At 40.2% G+C, this 25,418-nt stretch overlaps 1 protein-coding gene across 3 annotated transcripts in view; it reads right to left on the reverse strand.

The window, feature by feature from the left end:
• The window catches only part of arhgef1a (Rho guanine nucleotide exchange factor (GEF) 1a), a 68,581-nt gene that overhangs the window by 21,311 nt on the left and 21,852 nt on the right, over window positions 1–25,418 (reverse strand). The window contains exons 1-13 of one of the 3 annotated variants that reach the window (XM_053638534.1): window positions 24,749–25,035; window positions 15,551–15,713; window positions 12,166–12,233; window positions 11,671–11,737; window positions 9,973–10,102; window positions 9,466–9,575; window positions 9,093–9,236; window positions 7,980–8,230; window positions 7,463–7,588; window positions 2,975–3,092; window positions 1,318–1,566; window positions 899–975; window positions 480–655 (exon numbers count right to left, since the gene is read on the reverse strand). In XM_053638534.1, the coding sequence (XP_053494509.1) occupies window positions 480–655; window positions 899–975; window positions 1,318–1,566; window positions 2,975–3,092; window positions 7,463–7,588; window positions 7,980–8,230; window positions 9,093–9,236; window positions 9,466–9,575; window positions 9,973–10,102; window positions 11,671–11,737; window positions 12,166–12,233; window positions 15,551–15,713; window positions 24,749–24,811 (1,742 nt within the window). In that variant the 5' untranslated portion in view covers window positions 24,812–25,035. Of the gene's footprint in view, window positions 1–479; window positions 656–898; window positions 976–1,317; window positions 1,567–2,974; window positions 3,093–7,462; window positions 7,589–7,979; window positions 8,231–9,092; window positions 9,237–9,465; window positions 9,576–9,972; window positions 10,103–11,670; window positions 11,738–12,165; window positions 12,234–12,494; window positions 12,931–15,550; window positions 15,714–24,748; window positions 25,036–25,418 lie in introns of those variants that run through there. The other 2 variants (XM_053638533.1, XM_053638535.1) reach the window with 2 other exon arrangements.

Genomic DNA, 25,418 nt, shown 5'->3' on the forward strand with positions numbered 1-25,418 from the left:
TTATGATGACCGGACATCAAATGTCAGTCTTCTATCGGACATGTGATGTGTACATGTAGTGAATATAAAGCCTTCTGAGATTTGCCTAACATTTTAGGATATTACACGGCTCACCAGAAAAAGAGGCATGTAAAAAGAAAAAGTTTGCAGTATTAGTTTACAAAATGGCAGTTATCTGACTCATATGATTATATTTGACGAGTCAATGGCCTGCACTACATCTAGCTCCACACACATGTCCCAATTTGGGATTCGTGGTACGTTAGAAAAAAGGCTTCCCGTATTTTGGATATGACAACAAGATGTGGGATCATGGATGTGTTACTATACTGTGCCATACCATACCGTACAAGTGGAAAAGTCTACATTAGTCTATTAGTTTACATTAAACTTATCTGAATACAGTTTGCATTAGTGCGTTTAACTTCTGTAGCTTATTTTACTGTGTGTATGGGTGTGTGTGTGTGTGTATGTGTGACCTGCTGACAGCTTGCTGTATGTGCCGTATCCAGGTGTTTCGGTCATCTTTAGAAGCTGCATGCAGCTCGTACATCTCAGGTGGGCTGAACTCACTACTGATGAGGAACAACCCTCGCTCCTGATTGGCTATGTCCCTGACCAACAGGTTCTGTAGTGAAACTACTGCCGACTTATCCTATGCAGAAATGAAAAGAGTGAAATAGAGAAGAGGCGGAAACAGGAAGAGAAGACATAAACGCCTGTTACATCGGAAACCTGCATCAAGTATGAATGCAGCTGCACTGAGATTATTTGGAAGGAGGCCAAATGAACGCAACCTGCAACAAAACTGCTGTTGAGAGACAGAGTTGTTTGGATAATGTGCAAAGCAGTGAGTTGTTTTTGTGCGTATGAGCCAATAAACTGTACGGTGACTCACCAAACTGGCAAAGATGTATCTCTGATCTTTCTCCTGCAGGAACACTAGTACATCAGTCATGAGGAGAACTTGAACATCTACAGCACACAAACATTAAAGCAAACAATTTTTTAAAACACACACACAAATATAGTTTTTAGGTCTTATAGTGAGTCCAAAAGTAATATAACAGAAAATCCACAACTTTAACCTTAATCAACGACAAAGGGTCTTTTAGATTTTGCGAGAAAGAAAAACAAGCTCCAGAAGTGAGACTGAGAAACAACAAAGGCTTCAAACAAAAAGAACATTTGTCCTTTGTCTCGAAATCCCTCACATATCATCACGGCTACCATCTGTTTCCTTTCTCAATCAGACCCATATTATAGTCATATCAAGGAACTTTGTCTTCACACACACATTTCTCTCCTTATTAATACCCTTAAGTCTGGAGCTGGGTGTTTTCCACAGCAGTGTGCCTTCATGGATGAGCTGTCTGCGCAGGAGCTCAGCAGGTCTGAACATGGCGTCTGAGCGCATCTTGGCCTGAGAGCGAGGGTCCAGTCTGGAGCGGATCTCCTGCAGCCGCTGCGTTCGCTCTAGTTCCAGCACCTGCTGTTCCACACCGTTCAACAGATCTCGCAGTAGTGTGAGAGCCTGTTTCAGCCCTGCCTCCTCCTCTGGATTGTCTACATGGAACATTACATTCGCATAAACAAAGTTACACACAATGAGAATACAAGAATAGAAGTATGATGCTAACTTATGCACTTCTGTAGTTGTTTCCTTCAAAAGTTCCAACGTGAGGCTGTCCTTTCTTTCTTGGCTTTTCGTGCAAAATGTGATGGGTGATGGCTACTCATAATATCTTAACACCCACACTATTAGCGATGCATTACATCATGAGGTCTCAATGGTGGCATAGCAATAATACTGTGGGACAAATTTTTACACTCACACTTAAAGACAAATAGGTAGCTAATCCAGTAAAAAAAAGTCCATAATAGAGGTCGACCGATTGATCGGTGTTGCAGATTAATCAGAACCAAAAATCCACACTGACAGTTTTTCCCAATTGTCTGTTACAGGAGCGGCTGAGTAGGGTCCGCTGTCATTTTACAGTACGAGAGCGGCCTCTAGAGGCGAAATAAAAACTATCGCTAACGAATTTTGTTATTATTTGAAGTGTTTTTTAAAAATTCATTTTCGATGTCTGTATTTGTTATTTGGAGTGTTACTTCTTGTTTCCGTTTAGATGTATATCTTTAATTTATTTATCAATAGTTAATATATATTAATATTTATATATTTATTTCATTTAAAAAAAGTACAGTACATTTTCATGGTACAATCAGTACTGTTTATTTTTTATAATAAAGTTCAGCAATATTTAAAAATTTACAGCTAAAAGCATCAGTTTTAAAACTGATTAATCGGTCATCGGCAGGTAAAAGGATGATAATCCACCTCTTTCATATTCATTACACCCATGACTGTATTTCACATGCGCCTTCTCAATCACTGCTGATGACGTGGTGCAGATGTGTCAGCAACAACAGCAAAAAAAATAAATAAATCAGCCAAAATGAAGAATAAATCCAGCGTTTTCACTCTGTGTGTAATCACCGTACTGATTGGCTGCGAGAATCTACAGTTTGGGCTAGAAAGAATTTAGATCCAGCCTCACTTCTTCATGCTATTCTTATGATCCACATTAACATCAAATAGCCTGATGTTAGAAAGACAGGAGGCCTTAGCCCTGCTAGTGCATTTATACCCATTTATATGTGCTAGGCTCAAATCAGAAGAAAAAGAAACTGCTTTTACTTCCTTTTCAGGTGATTATGTGCCATGATTTTGTTCCTGAATCACACAATTTCAGTGATCCTATGTACCTCAGAACACTTTTTAGTGCATCACTTTCCAGATGTGCATCAGCCACACCACTCACTGGGTGCATCATTTTATTTAAATTACTGTATATGTTGGAGAGTTCTGATCATTAGGAATGTATGACACTTAATAACATTTTTTTTTGCTGTGTGTGAGTTGTGTGTGATACATCCTGTTCACACTGTTACCATAGTGATGGCTCACCCTTGGTATTGTCGAGGATGCGCTGCACCAGTACAGGATACTTAGTGATGCGTTGGGTGACCAGCAAAATGCACTCCTGGAAACCGTGACGACGCAACAGAGGACCTCGACTCACCCTCTGAGCATCATGTAGGAGAGAGAGAGAGAGAGAGAGATGTAGGCGGTGTAAAAACGGATGCAAGTAAACCTACAATCATTCTGTAAGAATGTTACCTCAATGACTAACTGTGAATGTAAATGTACTGAATATTAACATTTCATATTACAATAATTGTCCTTGTATCAAGATTTATTATTCATAACTAACAAGAACATCAACTTGCATATGCCTACACGCTGGCTAAATTTACTTACGCGATAGTGATGCCTTGCAACATTATACCATGCAAGCGTGCAATCCAGACCATCCCAGAACTACAAAAAACCTCAGTAATCAGAAATCAGCAACACCTTTCTGCAGACCCACACTGCTGTTCAAATGAAGGCTACAAACACCAGTCTTCTAAACATCCCTGTTTATTATCGTTCTAATGACAGATCGTAGCATTGTACTTCTTTTTTTTTTTATTAAAAAACATCTAATGAGTCAAAATGTTTTTTTTTCTTTTTCCCAGAGAATACCTGAAAAACCGATGAGTCATGCTACTATGCCAACATGCAGGCAGCAAGGCTATTAGCACATACAACACCCACACCCATGCAGCTGTACATCAATGTCCTCCCACTGCAGTACCCCACACACACACACACACTGCTCATCTCTTGTTTGACTAGTATTTCTGGGTTATATAAACACACGCACACTAACACACACCTCATTTATCACGTTGCATATGGCTTTACTCTCTCCTTTTCTGTATTTGTCTATTTGTCACACACTGACGTCAGCCATGTTGGTTCAGTTTGTTTGCACGCTTTGGTCAATTTAGAAATCATGCTTTACCATTCTAAATTTCAAAACATAATTTTCAACCGAGCAACAATAATACTTTGCAAAATATTCTAATTAAGCACGCATCACAAAACCAAACTGTCATACATCTTCATTCTCATTTGAAAAGAACACACACACACACACACACACACAAAAAGTCAGGTATTTAATGTTCACCGGAGCGATATATATCTATACCAGCTTCTTAGTTGATATTACTGGAGGTTACCTGATCCACGTCCTCTGCCTGATTTGCACCATCACTACCAGTTATTTCGAAATGTCACAAAATGTGCTGTTATTTCGTGACGCAAACAATCAGGCCCATAAATATTTGGACACTGACAAAGGTATTTTTGTTTTAGCTGTCTGCCACAGTACATTGGCGTTAAACTTAAATATAAGCTTAAAGTGCAGACGTTCAGTTTTAATCTGAGAGTATTTCCATCCAAAGCGAGCGATCAGTGTAGGAATTGGGGCACTTTTAATTTTTTAAAATATATTATCTAACCATAAAACCCTATACACTTCAGAATTCATCCTGCTAGGTTATGTGGTTACCTGATCTGTGTCCTCTGCCTGATTCGCCTCATGCATGTGCAGTGAAAACTGGACAGAGGGTGTGGCTCAGGTAGGGATGATGCTGCCTGATCTGTACCACGCATGCATTAATGGTTTTACGGCATGATTCAATCTGCCGTGTGTACAATCCATGCGCTAAAACATTGTTACTTTTATCATAATGTAAAAGTCTGTCTATTATGAATAATGGTCTAATGGTCTTCCTCCATTTTGCTTTCTTGAAAAAAATACATTTAATATCAACTGATTAAGAGAATTTTGCAATTGGGGATAAACTCTCCCTGCGCAAGATATTTTTGCAATATTTTCATCCTCCCCCCCCCCCCCCCGCCAAAAAAAAAATGTCATAACATGTTACAACATACAAAGTATGAGTATGAGTTTATTTTGAAATGTCACAACAAATCAGGTCCATAAATATTTGGACATTAACAAAGTTGTTATTTTAGCTGTCTAACACAGTATGTTGGTAGACACCAAAAGTAACTGGAAAATTGTCAGCTCGGCTGTTCCATGGCAAGGTGTGTGTTATTCCCTCGTTATTTCACTTACAAGTAAACAGATAAAAGGTCTAGAGTTGATTTCAAGTGTGGCATTCGTGCTTGCAATCTGTTGCTATTAGCTCTCAATATGAAGTCCAAATAGCTGTCACTGCCAGTGACGCAAGCCATCATTAGGCTCAAAAATCAAAACAAACCCATCAGAGAGATGGCAAAAAACATCAGGTATGGCCAAATCAACTATTTGGTACTTTCTTAAAATGACAGAACGGACTGATGAGCTCAGGAACAACAAAAGGCCTGGAAGATCACAGAAAACGACTGTGGTGGATGACAGAACAATTCTTTCCAATGTGCAGTTGGTCAGATCAAGAACACCCTCCAGGATGTAGATGTATCTGTGTCAAAGTCAACAATCAAGAGAAGACAACCACATGATGTAAACTATTGGTAAGCCTCAAAAACAGGAAGAGCAGATTAGTTTGCCAAAATCATCTAAATATGATCTGAAGCTTACCACCTCATCTTTAGTGTGGACGTGTACGGCTGCCAATGGAACCGGTTCACTTGTATTTATTGATGATGTGACTGCTGACCAAAGCAGCAGGATGAAATTTGGAAGTGTATAGGGCTATACTATCTGCTCGGATTCCGCCAAATGCTTCAAAACCTCACACTGCAGATGGGCAATGACCCGAAGCATACTTTGAAAGCATTCCAAAAAGTAGAATGTTCTGCAATGGCCAAGTCAGTAACCTGACCTGAATCCAATCGAATATGTATTTCACTTGCTGAAGCCAAAACAAGGCAAAACACCCCAAGAACAAGAAGGAACTGCAGACAGCGTCAGTAAAGGCCTGCAGAGCATCACAAGGCAATACACCGAGTGTCTGGTGATGTCTATGGATTCCAGACTTCAGACAGTCATTGAGTGCAAAGGATTTGCAACTAAGCGTTAAAAATGTCCATTTAATTTGATTGTTAGTTTGTCCAATTACTTCTGGTCCTGGTTAAAAAGGGTGGGTTTAAGGTTTAATACCCTTAATTTAAAACTGCAGTCTGCACTTTAAATAAAAAAAAAAGCACATATACATTATTTAATGTCAACTCCAATATACTGTGGTCGACAGCTAAAATCACAATAACTTTGGCCAAGTCCAAATATTTATGGACCTGCCTGTATATATGATTTCATCTCTAGCAATACATCGAGGGATATATCTCTTCGTGTTGTTTATCCAACTCTGATGGTCATTTGCAGGGACCGCCAGACAACCTGCATTCATCCCCTCCAAGACAGACATCTCGGCATGAGGTTAATGATCACTGATGATCGTAAAAATTCCATCATTCATCAGAGAACTATTCAGAAAAGTAAAATAAACAAGAGATTTCAATAACAGATCCATGTGTGAATGGATGGTGACCTATTGGTTGGACCAACAATGGTTGGAAAGAAGCATGATGACTAACTCAAACATGCCAGGCCTTAACAACCCTCTTTCTTGGGTTAAAGCTAATTTTTAATACAGTTCATCAAGAAATCCCACGGTCACCATTATTTCAGATGGCTGCAGGAAATTTCGGCACCCCTCTGTCATGGTACTATAATAGTAGCCTCCAGAACAAAGATGTTCCTCCGATATCTCCACTTCTTCACGGAGGTTATCCAAATAAATGAACAAATGTCTTCCTTTAGTTTTCAAATACATGCTTTAAAAGTAATGAAGAAATTCGTAAAGAAATTAATCTATGTTCCATTTGGATGTATTGTACAGAAAGAATAAAGATTTGAGAAACAAATCCATATAAAGACAGACTTGGCTCTTGCCTTTAAAAGGTCATTTATAAAGTTGCTGTACCTTTGGAATGCAACTCACTTTGGCTGCTTCATGCCAACATAGCTGCTGGAAACACTCCCACTATTAATACTGCTAAATATTTCCGGGGCTGCAGTTATTTCAGCCTGGGGTTTATGCAGTTTAATGGGATTGTTGGCAACCTCCTCTTCAGCACTGAACACATTCTCTGTCACCAGTATGAGGCAGATTGTGAGTTCTGAAAAGTCAGTACAATACTAAGTTCTTGCTTAATGCCTTTGGTCTATTTCAGTCATGCTGGAAACTCATGTTATTTGCCCTCTTTAATGGTCTAATAATTTCACATCTGTAACAAATGGCATCTAATGGCCTCTGTGCACACGTGGTTCACACCAGTGTTTTAAACAATGTACGAGTATGAAAAGACTTTCTGTCAGCATATGTATTAATGTACTGGAGCTAGATTAATACAGAATATGTATTAATGTACTGTACAATTCTTATAGAAAAATGAAAGCAATACGAATGCATAAACACGTTTACAAGAGAAGACTACTCTTATGCTGAAAAGGTTTATACAATTAAGTTAAGAAGAAGTTTGGCCGTGACTTATTAATGAAACGGCGCTTAATCTCTTTCACTCTGCCCTTACCCGGATGAAGTACTGCAGTCTCTTGTCTCTAGCCAGTAGCTCTTTATACAGTTTTACAGCTTTCAAGTGACCGCTGCAGAATTCAGCATAAGTCTTCTTCATCTCATCAGCACACTGACCTGAAAACTGAAACGCACATAGAAAGATACAGAGGAGCAGAGATTATTAGCATTGTTTTCTCTGAAACACATTCGATCCTCCCACACAGAGCATTTGCACAGGGCATGTCACACAATGTCTCTCGCTTACAGGAACTCATTTATCATAACTGACTACAAAATGTTACTCTTTAGTTGTTTAAAAAAAAAAAAAACGCCACAGAACTCAAATATACCTGACATATAACAGTGGTGTTGTCTTGATTGAGAAATATAATTTCCCAAACGGAAAAGAAACTGTACTTGGTAGTGCTCTTAGAACATTAGACCATATTGTTCCCTGTTATCTTCACACTCACCCACTAAATACTCCACACACACACACACACACACACACACACACACACACATGCCGCTACCTGCTGCATAAGGAGGTCGCTGATGCGGCTGATGGTGAAGTTGTGTGTGCTGTCAGGCTGCAGGCAGTGCAGCCGGCGGTTGAGCAGCTGTGTGAGGAAGCGAGTATGTAACACAAGAAGCTTCTCCAGACAGGGGAAAAGCGCGTGAACGACGCCTGGCTCCAGCTGCACCTCGTCCAGCATGCCCCGCCGGAAAACTCCATCCATGATGCGCAGCGTGCGCACGTGATGCAGCTCTGTCTGGATCAGTTCTACATGAATGAAATAGAAACAGACGTGATTAGCATGAACCCGTCCAGCCGTTTAGAAAGGGCTTACGCTTAGACGACAGATCTTGTGCTATCCATGATTAGCTAAAATAACATTATCGCATGAATATTGTGCCCTGAGGTTACAATTTCACACTCTTCAGCACAGATGTGGGGTTTCATAACATTTTAACATCACCATGAGGTGATGTTACTAGTAAAGTAATAATTTCACTACAAAATACACAAAAGGGAAAATGTACACAAATACAGAGTCCTCTATTAATATTGGCACCCTTTGGTAAATACAGGTATATCCCTTGATCTTACCCATTGTTATGAATGACTGAGGGAATTTGGCCTATGTTCTACCATATTTATACCCCTGTGAAACAGGAAGTCATGGTTGAACAATTTCCTGTTCCTAGTCACCCAGGTGTACTAAAACAATTAAAATATAAATGGAAATATACGTCAAATATATGTTTCTCATATGAATTCATAGGGGTGCCAATAATTGTTGCACCTATATTTAACAAAGGTTTTTTTTTGGATAAACCTTTGTTGTGTTTTCAATTGTTTGATATCCATGAGCGCAGAGTATATCTGTGATTTTTTTAAACAAAAGATTAAAAGGTTACACAATAAAGACAATTTTTCACAGCCTTCTTTGCTCATATTTATCAAGGGTGCCAATATTAGTAGAGGGCACTATAAAAATATATAATACAATATACAGTATTGCAAATAACATAATACAATGCCCATCTCATTAGAGCACATCTGATACACTCTCAATATATCCTCCCTCAATATATCTCTAGATCACTTTTTCTCTCTCGCTCTCTCTCTCTCTCTCTCTCACCATAGATGACATCCTGCCTCTTGATGATATCTTTGCGGTGAGTCTGTAGGTAGGCGGAGTCAACCACCATGCTCCAAGAGTCCGCCTCAAAGTCCCGCCCCTCGATCTCTAGCTCCTCCAGCACTGAGGCATAGTATACCTCCCCTACAGAAAAAGAAGGAGTTGTTTTCTAATTTAAAGATCAAATGTTTGGATAGGACCACAGGAAAAACCTGATATACTGTAATATGGTTTATAAATGGGAATCAGGTCTGGCCCGACACATAAAAAATTGTTAATAATGTGCATTCTAAACTGGGAATGAGCTATGAAGGCCAATTTCAAGCTAGCTGCATGTGTGTGTGTGTGTGCGCGCGCGTGTGTGTGTGTGTACCTTCATCGTTGAGTGATTCCATAGACATGGTTCTGCTCCTGAAGTTTAGCGAGTCTGTGGATTGAGACAAGATCCTGCGCAGCCCCAAGGGAGAGTCATCACTCAGTGTCCTACACACGCCAAGTGCATGCATACAGGCACAATTGCACACACATGCACCCCACGTATGCATATACCAAACAACCCACAACAAAAAAAACAAAAAGTAAATAAACAAATGCGAACAATAACAATGATGATATATAAAGCCACATAAAACAACAACAACAGAGAAAGCATACTGTACAACAATATGTAAAATGTAAAAAGGTGACACACAATAACAACATATGATTCTTAATACAGTAAGAATGTCAATGGAACTGGAACTTGCACTTGGATACATGTCACATTCAAAATAAAAGTGAGCGACTCGACCACGTAGGTTTGGTATTAAACAACACGAGGATGAATGTACAGTGCGGCATAAAGACTGCATTGCCAGTAGGGATGGGTTGAGTGACTCACCCGGCAATGTTATTAGTAGATACGCTTTTGGACAGCAGGAGGGAAGAGCGTCCACGGCGGGAACCCAGCAGTGACTGGCGCAGACTGTCGGAGGGGTAGATGGCTGAGCTTGGACGCTCTTTCAAATGTGCTAAAGAGATAAGAAGAAATCGGTCTGATTACTCAACGCACTGCTTGGACCCCAACACCCACCATGACTAATCAAAACCCTTCCCAAAACCCACTCCACTGCACACCTTCACTTATCCCCTGAACTTTATGATGTCCTCAGACGCAATGCCATAGGACACTTTTTTACTACAGATCCTATTGTTACACTTTTCTCCATCCTGCTCAATACTTCTAATCATATACTGTGGTGACTACACAACTGCACAGTCATGTTCAACTGCTTTTGAGCCATGCCATATAACCCATCAAATATTGTTCTGCTGACTCGTCTAGTTAGCACGCAATATCTTTTGTATTTATTGTCTTGTGTAATTATTATAATCGTCTCGCACTTGCACTTTACGTAGTCGTCTTTGTCAGATTGCAACACTTTGAAGGGAACTGGATTCTAAGCTTCTGTTCAATCTAACAGACTGTCTGTTAATAAAGTATGGCAGCAGCGCAAGCTTTTTGGATCGTGGTCCGGATAGCAAAGTATTTCAGCAGACCAAAGTGAAAATGACTGTAGCAGAGCATTCAGTGTATGAAAAACCTGGCTGGAGTTCAGCGCATGAACCAGAGCAGTTACTCTAACACAGAGGTTCTCAACCTTTTGTAACTAAAGCCCCCCCAAAGCCTCCCCTATCATGTGGCACGCCCCTATTCTATATATATATATATATATATGTGTATAAAAAACCTATAATCTGTTTTGATAGATAGATAGAAATAAATAGATAAGACTTTGTTTGCACTGTTTTTTAATTACTTTTCATAACTTTTATGACTTTTCTCAAAACTTGATCATGAGAAACATTTCAGTGTCTACAAACTTTTGACCGGTAGTGTGTGTGTTCAAAATGTTCAGTCTCTCTCTACCACCAATAGTGACAATAGTGACCAATAGCAAGACAGTTTTGATGACATCATTCTGCAATTCAGCTTCTCAGCAGATTTTGTCCAGTCCAATGCTCTCTAGAATCTGAAGTGTCCTGCTTTCCAACATTATACAAATCACCTTGCTGAAGTTGCCAATGTTGAACGAGAGAAATCATATCAGCAAGCACGAGTCGAAAAACGTGTCTTTGGATGGAAAAATCCTCCACTATCGAATCCAACGCATCGTTATCGCTCGGGCTTGCGTCCATGGTATAAACTGTCAAGTAAGGCTTCGCCCGGGCTGTAAGGTAAGCTAAACACTATTGGCTGTTTAAAAAAGGGGAGCCATTCGATATGTCCCGCTCTGACTTCCTGTTTCAGTGGACAGGAAGTGGAAGTGAAGGCACCTCACGGGGACTTTAAAATGTCACTGACGTCTCCATTCAGCCATGTTAGCTGCTTATTCTGAAAGAATTTTATGTAACTGGACCTAAACAAATTTGAGTTGTTGAGTAGGGAAATTGCCCTTAAGATGGAATTCCCCTCAAGGTAAAAAATATTGAGCGAGAGTCGACAAACATGTTACAAACAGCGTTAGAACACAATTACTTGGAAATGACTTGAAAACACACAAACACGATCTGTTTATGACAAAACGATGGGACTCACTCTTATTCCGCAGTGTCACTGTTCCACTGTAGGACGAGCTGTTGCGCATCAGTGCCAGCTTCTGTTGCTGCAGGAAGTCATAAACATTACATATACGTTATTAAACAGCAGACTGGAAAACTGATATCAATATTTATCAGTACATAGCATATTACAAACAGAACAGTCTACATACAAATCCACTGACAGTGTATATTAGTGCTGTAACAAGATAACGTACAAAACTAAACAAACAAAAAAAATCTTATTAACCGCTTTGGCAATAATCCTAATAATAATCCTACTTTCATTCATGAACAGATTTCTGATGATGATATTGGACGTGATGTTGTGCTATCCAGCATTCCATGGCTTTATATGGTGTGAGAATCAAACAATAACTTCAAGCAGTTCACCTAAAATGAACTCTGATTCATTCACACATGCATAAAAAGTAATAATGCCAGGGATTGTGTATTGTACATGACAGACATGTTAGAAGGCTTCTTCTCTTACCCGTTGTTTCATTTTGGCACAGTTGGGCAGGGAGTCTCTGCAGCGGTTGTGGATGGTGACGTTGCAGGCTGCAAATCAGAGAGGAAACGTTACTTCATTCGTCTGACTTTCTCACCGTCTCTGAGCACAGAAACTGCTTCTTCAGCATCCCTACACCACCATGGAACACTCTGTCTGTTTCCTTCTAAAGCCACTATAAGGGCACCAAGCAACAGTTCCCGTGTGCAGCACGCAGGAAGAAAATTCTCTCACAGAATAAACTGTACTGTCTCATTTTAAAACATGATAATAGAAAATAAAGCGCAGGATAAACTGTGGACATACAGTACCGAACGTTTGCCTCGTCCTTTCTTTCTCTTTCTCTTGGCCACTATCCATGGGTGAGCCGAAACCTGGGCTTCTGTTCTGCTTTTCTCTGTGTCTCCTTTCTGGAGACATTTCTCGCGTAATGGCTTCTCCGGTCTGTAGTGTTTGCTCGGCCTATTGTTTGAGAGCAGTTCTACTTCCTGTTTTGAGGCTGACTGGGCTTTCCCCGACACCCCCTTCAAACACACTTTTTTCTCCATTTACTTATGTTATGCATTAGCTCCATAGACCCCATAGCCTGTACTTGATAAGCTGATACACACGGCCCTGCTGCTGTGCACTGCTTTACAAATCTTTGTTTTCATCATCTGAATGACATATTTTGTTGTTGTTATAATCATGTATTTGACTTGCTATGTCATGTGAACATGGACTGGCCATTTTTTTTTTTTGGTTTTGCAATGACTCAGTCATGACTCACTCACTAATCTATATAACCTCTGTTAAAACTACTGGAAATATTGCCTCGTCTTTTTGGTAAATTGTGCACTTATATAGCGCATTTATCCAAAGCGCTTTACACTGTGTCTCATTCACCCATTCACACACACACACACACACACACACACTCACACACCAATGGTAGCAGAGCTGCCATGCAAGTTGCTAACTTGCCATCGGGAGCAACTTGGGGTTCAGTGTCTTGCCCAAGGACACTTCGGCATGTGGAGTCATGTGGGCCAGGAATCAAACCACCAACCCTACGATTAGTGGACAACCCGCTCTACCACCTGAACCACAGCCGCTCAGATCAGATCAGCTTCCCGTTCTTGACTGACAGGAGTGGAACCTGAATGTTCTTGCTGTTGTAGCCCGTCCGCCTCAAAGTTCGACGTGTTGTCTGTTCTGAGATGCTGTTCTGCTCATCACGGTTATAAAGAGTGGTTATCTGACTTACCGCAGCCTGCCTAGCCTGGATGAATTTTGTTTTTCACACCGCTTTGTGTAACCATTCTGTGAGACTGTTTTGTGTGAAAAACCCAGGAGGTCAGTAGTTTCTGAAATACTCTTTCTGTAACCAGCTGGTCTGGCACCAACACCCATATCTCAATCAAAGTCAGTGAGATCACATTTTTCCCCCAATTCTGATTTTTAATGTGAACATTAACTGAAGCTCGTGGTCTGTATGATATTATGCACTGCGTGCTGCCACGTGATTGGCTGTCGGACAATTAGCAGGTGTAAAGGTGTTTCTATTAACAAAATGTCAGCTTATTTCAGAATAAGGTTAGGTCATACAGTAACTCAGTGAAATAAAAGCGAGCTTATTGGTTCTCTTATATCAATCTTGCAGTAAAGCTGTATAAATGTAAACATTTTCGTAGGCCAAACCGAACAAAAAATTCCCAACAGATTCGCAAAAGTAAAAGTAACTAATGGTGATGTTCTTCTTATTTCACTCATACGCCATTGATCATTTATAGCTGGCTGGCATTTCTCACCATATAAACGCCAGTCGCCTGTAAATTCATCAAAATCAAGGGTGTTTACGGCACAGCTGATCTACGTTTAGTGACGTAAACTCACAGCTAAACTCACAGCTAAACTCACAGAGCTGAAAATGACAACATGACTAAATGGTGAAAAATTGCCTCCTTGCTATTGCTTTTAAAAAGTTATATCAATAACTAATAATCCTAGGGTGCAAATCAAGCTACCCATTCACTTCCTGTTCATTTATAATCTACCATATTATGGATTAAGTTTTTTTTTACATCAACATTTTTTCCTACAGTGTGTATTTGAGTGATAGTTATGAAGGTGTAGTCTGTATTTAACAAAAGTCTTATCAATGATGTGCTTATAGTGTCTGGTTGATCTAAAAAGCAGTCATGGGATGAAGAACTTGAGAACAATGGCGAAATAAAGAACAGGGGTGAACTGAGTGACACCAAAACAGGAAAGGGCGTGTGTGCAAATTCAACTGAAGCTGAAACAAGCTCGTTTTTTTTAGCACAGCTGTTTCATTTTCAGTATATGGCTCCAAATGGCTCCTGCTTTCTGAATCGCACTCTGTATGTAAATGTGCTATGTTCGGAGCAGTGGGGATCAACGTCGATATGAAAATGTGTGTGTGTGTCTGGGGGTATTTTTACCCATTTCCAAGGAAAGAATGTGTGGGGGTGTGTATGTATGTTGGTTTTAGGGTTTGGACCAGAAAGAAATTGATGTTATGTGTTAATCATGCACCGTGTGTGTGTGTGTGTATGTGTGTGTGTGTGTGTGTGTGTGTGTGTGTGTGTGGGAGTACTGGGCACATTATCTCTGTATCTCTCTGTGCCAGATAAACCTGCACTATGACTCCAGCTAGCAGAGGAATGTGAAAAGTGTGTGTTAGTTTTCAAATCCTGCTATCATGCACACCTACATGATTCAAGCAGTGCTCCCAGGCTAGGTAATCACTGTGAGACATTTTCCATCGTGTTTAAGAGTGTCTGAGGACCAAAGAGGGCCAAAATATCCTCAGAATTTTATTACCTGGTCCTCACAAAAAAACAGTGTTTTCATAGCTAACTAAATATGTCTGCGGTATGTTTGTGTTTTTCCGATGTTCAGCTGTCCGGTTTTGGTACGCCTGTGTTCACTGTAGCTTCAGATTCCTGTTGTAGCCCATCCACCTCAAGGGTCAGCGTGTTGTGCGCTGTGTTCTGCTTTTATTCTTAGCACGGTTCTGACCTCTCTCACTGGCAAGAATGAGGTTTCTGCTCACAGAATTGCCGCTCAATGGATGCTTTTTGGTTTTCGGTGTACACTCTAGAGACGGTTGTGTGATAGTCCAAGGAGATTTTCTGAAATATTCAAACCAGTCCAACTGGCACCAACAACCAACAGCCATGCCCCGTTCAGAGCCACTGAAATGACCCTTTCCCCCAGTCTGATGTTTGATGTGAACATTACCTGAAGCTCTTGACCTGTATTACATGTCATGTCTTTGTCAATGCCTGCTTTCCTAAACATTTCAGAGACCTTGAGGTTGTATGTAAATGTGTGTATGTGTGCGTGTATTTGGAAGACTCACTAGGGCAGCTGAGGGCCTCCTTGGCGGTTATGCTCTTGTTGCAGGCGGAGCAGAGAGTGGTGCCGCTCACGGTGAGGGAGGTAAAGAGGTGGCCGTTTGTGTAGCGCGCCTCCCTCTCTCGCGCCTCTCGTTCTCTCTCCCGCATCCGCTCTTTTTCCTTATTCTGAAAAGAAAAAGAGAGAAGTCATTACAGCTGATGAAAAGAACTAAACTACTAAGTGGCTCAACAAATCATATTCAGGACAAATCAGAAGCCCAGGCACTTGGACAAGCAGATTTAGTGCTGGGGATAGTCGTTCTTTATTCATGGTTGCCCAGGGGACAAGTGGGTTTAACAGAAAGGGAGAAATAAATACTCTGTATAAAACAAACGTTTTCACTTGGTATGTAGCTATGTGTAAACGTAATGCGCTTCACAGTGGCGTGACATGTAGGTGCTGTAACTATAGTGCTACTTGTTTCAGAATCCCAATACAAACATCGGCCCAGGCGCAATCTGGTTGACGGCAGAACCAGTTTTAATAGGTAGATTAATTGTCATTCAGCAATTACAGACGATCTTTCAGAATCCGAATCACGCAGGTATGCGGAAATACTGACAAAAACCAGGCAAAATAAAGTTTGCCACAAAGGTGTCACGTACTTTGTTGCCAAAAGTATTTGGACACCTGACCATCACACCCATACGAGGTTCTTCCCCAAACTGGTGCCACAAAGTTGGAAGCACACAAGTGTCTAAGATGCATTTCCATGCTGTAACATTAAAATTTCCCTTCACTGGAACTAAGAGGCCCAAACCTGTTCCATCAGGACATTGCCCCTGTGCACAACGCGAGCTCCATGAAGCCATGGTCTGCCAAGATTGTAGTGCAAGAACTCAAGTGTCCTGCACAGAGCCCTGATCCTCAACCCCACTGAACACCTTTGGAATGAACTGGAAAACCGACTGCATCCCAGACCCGCCTTTGGCCTGACCTCAGTAATGATCCAAAATCCAGTGGAAAGCCTTCCCAGAAGAGTGGAGGTTTTTATAACAGCTAAGGAGTATTTAATCTGGAATGGTATGTTGGACAAGCACATGTGGATGTGATGGTCAGATGTCCACAAACCTTTGGCTATATTGTGTAACTGTCCTGCTAGCACAACACATGATCACATCACACACAAATATAGATCAAGATATATAAGAGAAAATAAAGACTCAAATAATAGGTCCATGTGCAACGTGAGAACAGAAGCAAAATATCGGATATCAGGCCAACGACTTGCTGAATTTTTTTCATGGTAACAAACATGATGTGCTACATTTGAAATTTTGTTAGAAGCATATTCTTTTTTTTTCACTTACTCTGTATTAATGCACTTAACTAAGTGACTATATGTTATTACATTATATTACCAATTTTAGCCTAGTCAGTTATTTTCCTGGGCTGACAAAACATCTGACTGGGCAGCACACTGGTCTTTCCACTTGTCTAGCTTGGGTCTAGCTAATACATTTATGGTTTGTCCACCCATGATACTGTAAAGCACTGTAATACCATGAAAAATACCATTATCCTGCATAGAGGTTAAGAATAAACAATGTTCTTTTATAAACATTTCAGCACCTGAAAATAAAAACACTGCCATCATTATACTACTGAAAAACAGGTCTGATCATTTTGTAAGTAAAAGTATGTAGTTCGGAATGAACTATCAGATATTTGTACTTTTAAGATCCCCCCACACACACATAAATTCAAACACTTTCATGAAGAAATTGATATCACTGAGCTCTCTGTTTATTGTGTGAGTGCTGTGAATCTGCTCTCTTACTCAATAAAGTATAACATCAGTTTATGAATAAGCAACCATTTTATCAGGTTCTACAATACTACAAGCAGTGGATTTCACTTGTAGGGAAAACAAAAATCTGTTGAATCATCTTAATATGGCGGAATGTCAAGGACGCTTAACTTGTATTAAATTACAAAATGAACCGGCTTCTAGTTTCAGTATATTAAATAAATTATTCGACACCTGGGTCTGGTTTGCTATGGGGAAAAAAAAGCTGCCAGAGCTGCATCATTTAAAGTTACACGTATGTATATAATTAGTGGGCAGTTTTCTGTTCACTTAATTAATCAGTCCCTCCGTTTGGGCCAAGACGCGTCATGTGAAGACATCACAAAGCCCTCTTCGATTCACGTGCGTCGAACATGAGTACAGCTAAAAGGTCTCATTTCAGAACAAACATCACTGTAAAAGATCGTGCAAAACTATTTCGTCCAATTCAAATAGTATTCCGGAAAAAAAAGCACAAAACAAATCCACGAACTGCATCGCAAATTTTGAAAAAAGCCGCAGCAAAATCAAACATTTTCACAAAAAACTCCGCAAAATCGTGTATGGACTGATTAAACACAGTATTTCCTGTTGCATGACATTCTGAAGGAAGAAAATAAAATCCATTGATGGGATAACCTGGTCATTCAGTACATTCAGGTACTCAGCTGACTTCATTTCATTGCCGCATAATGTTGTTGAGCCGAGAGCTGACCAGTTGAAGCGACCCCAGATCATAACACTTCCTCCAGAGGCTTGTACAGTAGGCACTATACATGATGGGTGCATCACTTCACGCATTTCCCTTCTTACCTTGACGCGCCCATCGCTTTGGAATAGGGTAACTCTGGACTGATCAGACCACATGACCTTTTTCCATTGCTCCACAGTCCAATCTTTATGCGCCCTAGCAGTCTGAAGTCCCCTCACTAACAAGAGGCTTTCTTGTGGCTGCACAGCTGTTTAAGCCCAATCCTGTAACTTCTTGTCTCATTGTGTGTGTGGAAATGCTCTTACTTTCACTATCTACTGTCTACTATTTTTTATGATGTGAATTCACCAAACATTTTCGATCATGATCGTTAATTTTTTTCCAACCACATTTCTTCTGCTAAATTGACAGCTCACTACTCTCCTTCCAGGTTTTAATAATGCGTTGGATAGGTCTTAACCCAATTCCAGGGATTTCAGCAATCTCCTTAGTTGTTTTCGTTGCTTGATGCAGGCCAATTATTTACCCCTTCTGAAACAGTAACATCTTTTCTATGACCACGGGATACATCTTCCGCCATGGTTGTTTAAGAAATGAGAAGCTACACACTGCATTAGTTAGGGTTAAAAGAATTGTAGCCATCTGAAACTTATTCATCACTGCAACAACGATCCAATCATAGGCTCTTAAATATTTGCTTATTTTAAATCCAAACGGCCTTTTTTTGGCCAGGGAATGTACATCAGTTTTGAACTGTAGAATTAAAGCATACTTCTGTGTTCAGTCCCCGTTAAACATTGTGTTTTTATGGTTGACTTCAGCTAAATAATTCACCTAAATGTATCTGATTGGCTCCAACAAGCTGCAACAGAGGATCTGCTACAGAAGATGTAATGGTTCATGTTTTTTTTTTAAAAAAAAACTAGCTAGGAGTAGCTGAAATGCAACCTGGTATCTTTGCTAGTCATTTTCGAGTACTCGGTTAGATCCACTGATATACTATGTTGGGTTTTTATCCGGATCATGGTCCACCATGGTCCATTCTGCATTCTCTATTATTGCTAATGGAGCTAGTTATAGCACAGCGGACTGATGTGTTGATGATGCCAACACCTGTATGTACAGCTGATTTAAATAGACAAAACAATGACAACTGCTGGTTACATTCCCCACCGCCTATACTGTTACTCATGAATGAATGAAAATGGCTTCCAAAAATAGCTTAAAATGGATAAAGCAGTGAAAATCAAATAAAATACCACTTCTGCAGTAATACCATGTTTAAGTTCTTTAAAGTGGAAACTTGCACTGGAGGTTTTTCCTGTCAGAAAAGTTTTGAAGTTGAACCAAAATCCTGTTGAGAAACCACAATAATAGAAAGTTTTTAAAGAATAAAGATTTTTAAAGGTGGGGGGGGGGGGGGGCATTCAATGCAGTAGACAGCATTTGATGTAAGTGACATTTTAATCCTCTTGTTCTCAGAACATCTGGTGTTTACAAGCCCATTAAAAAAAATGACTCTCTGACTTCCTCTTTTATCTGCTTACAGCAATAAACAACAATCAGTACTGTATAAAATACTGTAAAATAGTGGATTGAAAAGAGTAATATTGTAGATTTGGTAAAAGTATATGTATGTGCAACGTACATGAATGTTTCTAGAGAAACATGATGTTTTACTCAAAAAAGTGCTTTAAATGGACTTCTTGATTAGAGCCACTGGTTACATTACCCATCTCTCCAAACGTGAAAATACTGATGACTTTTGTCTGAAATGTACAGTTTTATATTTCTCTAGAAAGTCAATTACTCCAATTGCTTCCTGAATTCTTCTTCTTCTACTATGTAAATACTGTCTTCATCTCTAGTTTAAAGTATTCCAAGTTTTTTCTTTCAAAAATACTCAATATATCATTCTATTCTTAGCAGTTATTTAAGTTTGAGTAAAACGAATGGACCGTTTTAATCCAAACACGATAGAAAGGTGACGTTGTACAATACGACTACTTCATCCTTACTAGAATAAATAAATGACGTCACACCTCGACCACAATTTCTTACTTCATTCCTCATGACCGTACTGCTAATTACACAGCAGATAAGAGCTTCTTAGAAATTGAGGTTGCATTGCATCCTAAGTGTAGCATCAAAATTTCTCCTCAACTGAACATAAGCATAAAGTACAGGCAAAAATAATACTCCTGGAGAAATACTGTATATACTGTAGATTCTTCATTTGCAAAATGTGAATGCCTGACTCTCTCCAGCTTGACACCCTCCAGCAGAGCAAATACACAGCTTTAAAGCATGACCTTCACTTTTCTGCTCAAGTGTGTGAAAGACTTCTTTTGTGTGCGCACTTCTGCACTTCGAGGCTATTATTCCAGAAATGCTGCTATGAAAACCGTCACAAATACAGACCAATTCATCTGTACAACAACCCTGACAAACAGCTACTCCTCTGTAAATTAATTCATTCATCTTCAGTATTTATTTATTTTGTCAGGGTGAATCTGGCACAAATCCCAGGAATGCTGAGCATAAGGTGGGAATTCTCCCTGAATGCTAACGTCTCCGAACATTTCAGGATGTGTAGCTATGTACTCGTTTTAATGCTACGTTTGACTTACCTTGGAAGTAGGAACTCGGCGCTCGGAATTACATAAATTTCGAACGCTGTGTGTTTGAGGTACAAAGTGGGGAAAAGACATGGACGCCGCCATGTTCATATTTTGTTAACAACTGTGATCAGTGATTGTATATTTTCCTCCTCAAAACAGCAAACTGTATAGCCAGTGTTATAGATTTAACAAAGCCAATATGTCTGTATTTTGATTGAGCTAAAGCTTATACTTGTATACACAGTATAACTCATTTGAAGGTGTTACTTTGTTCATGCAGAGTAGCCATGTTGATCTGATGTCACTTGCTGAACACAGAGTTGAGGAGACCGATCCCAAGTTCCTGAGTCCCGGAATTCTGAGTTGTGGGGATGTTTTATTCCCGGTTTTATTACTGGTCAGAAATGACAAGTTACAACCTTCAGTCAGATGCAGCGTAAGAGCTGATTTGAAAACAGTGTGTTAAGGTTGTCTAACTGTCCGATGGGCAGAGTTCCTGACGTGAGGTGCGACAGTTCTGATCTGACTGTTCTTATTCATGCCACATGGCAACTTATCAGACATGTATCCCATCTATAACTAGATAAGAAAGTGGTTCGGTTCTGATGTGAAAAAATTGGACGTTTGTGTCCTCTGACAAAAATCAGATCTGTGTCACATTAAGGCAGAAAATCGAATCAGTGTCACTTGGGTGTATTCTTAGACCCTGACCTATTTGTACTAGCATGAGGAGACATGTTTTGACAGAGACTACAAAATGGCGTCTGACAAACACTCTAGTATAAATGTATCAATTGTATCTAAATGTAATAACATCAGTCTATATCCAGCCATTAAAACTCGAACCAACTGGCATCAATACAGCCTTTTTAAAAATTCGATCTATAACACCACCACCCCTCTGTACTCTTCTATCGCCCTGCTCAACAACACTATTATTTCCTTACGTAATTACAGACCTTGGCTCGAGGCTGCATATTATACTCTACATACTGCACTGCAGTTGTCTGTTAATTATACATAATGTATATCTTGAAGTCCTATGTATACGATACACTAATGTATAGTAAGAGCCAACCATCTGAGCTTCAGTTAAAGAAAAAGGCAATAAAAACCCAAACCAAATTCGGTCATATATCATATTACAACCGTACAACTATTTTATTCATCAATGTTATTACCTCGTTCTTCACAAGTATGAGTCAAAATGTTATTGAAAGCAGACACGAAAAACACCATCATACTAATCGAGTCAGCTAAGATATGACAAAAAAAACATGTTACAAGGATATATATATATATATATATATATATATATATATATATATATATATATATATATATATATATATATCAGTTTGAAGTAAGGCATTCTAAAAAAAAATAAAAAGTAATAACTGTACAGAACAGTAATATAGATAAAAAATATTTAGAAATTGCTGCTGTTCCTGAAAAGGTGTACCAATATCCATCGTGATTGAAATACTACTCTATTTCTGGTGCTGTGCCACACTTTGGACACGTTGCACAGGAAACAGAGCCCAAGCACTTCCTCTTTCACATCTGCAATGCTTATCGTTAAGGGTTGCCATGGGAACGTAGATACAGGATCCAAAAAAATATATAAAAATGTACCTCAAAAAACCCAAAAAAACCCCAGGGCGTTCGGTTTGGTCCGTATCCGTGTGCACTCGCAAACTGAAACTCGACTACAGGTCATATGACGTGTAGTCGAGTGGGCTGCTTTAAAAACACACTCCGGTGTGTGTGAAGAGAGAAGGCCTTCATCGCTACCGTTCCAGTTTTAAAAAGCTCCTGTGGCCCTGTGGCCTCAATGTAGTAGCAAGTAACTGCTTAAATAGCATTGAGAGACCAGATGATTATGATGGATATGATGATACCACACACACACACACAACTGATAGCCAACAAGAAGGGGAAAGATGATATCATTACCTTGATGTAAAACAAAAAGAGCTTTTAAGCTGGCCTTTAAAGGAAGGACAGAAAAGATGTAGAATATACCAGCAGTCTTTTCACAACTGTGCCTGAATCAGTATATCGCGTACAGTACACAAGCTGGGGCAATCGTAATGATCCTATCTCACTACACATTGGGACACTGATGACTCAATTTCCGGCGACATGACTACGTACTTGCATATAACATCACCACTGGCATTTATCAACAACAAGCAGGACCCATGTCCATTATCCAGCCATCCAATATGCTATACCGCTTATCTTTCAGGGTCGTGGGGATCCTGGAGTCTATCCCAGGGAGCATTGGGCAGAAGGAGCCAATCCATTGCAGGGCACAATCACATACCTATTCACACACCCATTCATACATTACGGACACTTTAGACATGCCAATCAGTCTACCATGCATGTCTTTGGACTGGGGGAGGAAACCAGAGTGCCTGGAGGAAACCCCCACAGCACGGGGAGAACATGCAAACTCCACACACACAGAGCAGTGGTGGGACTCGAACCTCCACCCCTGGAGGTGTGAGGCGAACATGCTAACCACTAAGCCACTGTGCGCCCCCCTTTCTGATATGATATGCCAAACAAATTTGTTCGCTTAATTCCCTCGCAATTATGTCAATTGTGTCGCAAGCAGGATCATACACTAGTAGTGGATTTTTTTTTTAATCGTGAAACACATAGTGAGCATCGATGCTCCCTGGTTTTTGCGGTGCATTGTGGGATTTTTTTATGGAGCGAACATTCCAGTGCAATGGAATAATTTTGTGAATGAGACAGTCCTTAAAATGATCAGTGCCCTGACTACTGAACTAGGGAGCTTATTGAGACGCACCCAATATCATCAGCTAATAACGAACAGAAGACTACTTTTTTTTTGTTGCTGTGGTCAGTAAATTAGGGGCATGAAAATAGATCACTTCTGCGTTAGCTAGCTAAACTTGCTTGTAAACTTGGGAATTAAACTACATATACGTGATTTTTGTATTCATTCTTTATTTACTTATGCATTTACACTTATTTTTATATATATATATATATATATATATATATATATATATATATATATATATATATATATATATATCTTCCCTTATTTTTTCCCCTGACATTAACGTGGATGAAAGAGTAGAGATAGTGCTTCTTTGTACTCTCAGTGGATCCTAGCTTTTCAGACACTGTGCATTATTATATAATAACGATAATGATAATAATGTCTTACTGGGGTGGCCATGCTGCACACTAGGGTGGCACTGGCCACCCCTTAGTTTAAATCGCTTTACAGATAAGGGGAGATTGTATAGGTTACGTTTACATGCTTGCATTTCACATAACTCTAGTATGTGTGTGTGACAGAGAGAGAGAGGGAGAGAGAGAGAAAGAGGGATAGAGCGAGAGAGAGAGGGAGGGACAGAGGGAGAGGGAGAGAGACAGAGAGAGAGAGGGAGGGAAAGAGAGGGAAAGATAGAGAAAGAGAGAGAGAAAGAGAAGAGGGAAAGAGAGTGTGTGAGAGAGAGAGAGACAAGAGGGAAAGAGAGTGTGAGTGAGAGAGAGAGAGAGAGAGAGAGAGAGAGACAAGAGGGAAAGAGAGTGTGAGTGAGTGAGAGAGAGAGAGAGAGAGAGAGAGAGAGATTGTGATCATCATTTTGGTGTGGATGCTAAAAGAGTAGCCTAAGATTTCTATGGCAACCGCTCTTTTTGCATGTGGTCTGCCTATCATCAGGCACACACACGCACGCGCGCGCGCTTATACTGTAGATTCCCACTCAGTAACACCTACACATGCTAATAAGTAGAATAGGCTGTCTTTAATTCCTGTCCGTTATTCAAGACATTCCCACACTTCACACTTACAAACCGCTAACTAAACAAAAGCTAACTAGATATTTTCACATATCTAATATTCTATACAATAACATATATGATGTTTGTACTAATATGTAGGATTTCCGCCACTTTCTTCATGAACAGGGATTTAAATGTGCGTGTGCGCGGGCGTGCGTGTGCGTGTATGTGTGTGTGTGTGTGCGCGCGCGCGGTCGCTCTTACCCGGAGTGTGATCTCCCTCATCCTCTCCTGGCGAACTTTCGACACATCCGTAACTCGAGACATGGCTCAACGCGGTGAGAAAAGTGTAACACCGAGCTCAAATCCTTACAAAATGTCCCAGAGTGAAGGCTGTGTGTGTTCGCTGTGCTACGCGTCTAATCGTCTAAGCGTGTAAAGTCATAGCGGTGTGAATCTAGCGGTGTTTCTTCATGCTGAATCTCTCCTGCTCTGGCTCAAGCTGATTTAGTACAGGAAGAGGCAACAGCGCTCCTCGAGACCAAACCGCGCCCACACATACACATACACACACGCGCGCTTTTAAAAAGCAACACCACTGGGTTTGAACAAAAGTTAAACAAAAAGTCGTATCACACTTTCTTCAGTGGATAATCTCACCTGCACAGACTTCTACTTAATGGTTATAATGGGAATTGTACTGGTTTTAATGGAAACTGTGGGACTCTACTGCTAATTTGTTGCCTTATATTGGTGGCATGTTACAGTACGTCTAGTGGATACCATCCATCCATCCATCCATCCATCCCCCAAAGCACAGAGAGAACATGCAAAGTCCACACACACAGGGCGGGGGCAGGAATCAAGCCCCCAACCCTGGAGGTGCGAGGCAAACGTGCTAACTACTAAGCCACTGTGCACCCCAGTGGATACC

Source organism: Ictalurus furcatus, chromosome 12 (assembly GCF_023375685.1).
Source record: "Ictalurus furcatus strain D&B chromosome 12, Billie_1.0, whole genome shotgun sequence".
Taxonomy (NCBI): Eukaryota; Metazoa; Chordata; class Actinopteri; order Siluriformes; family Ictaluridae; genus Ictalurus; species Ictalurus furcatus.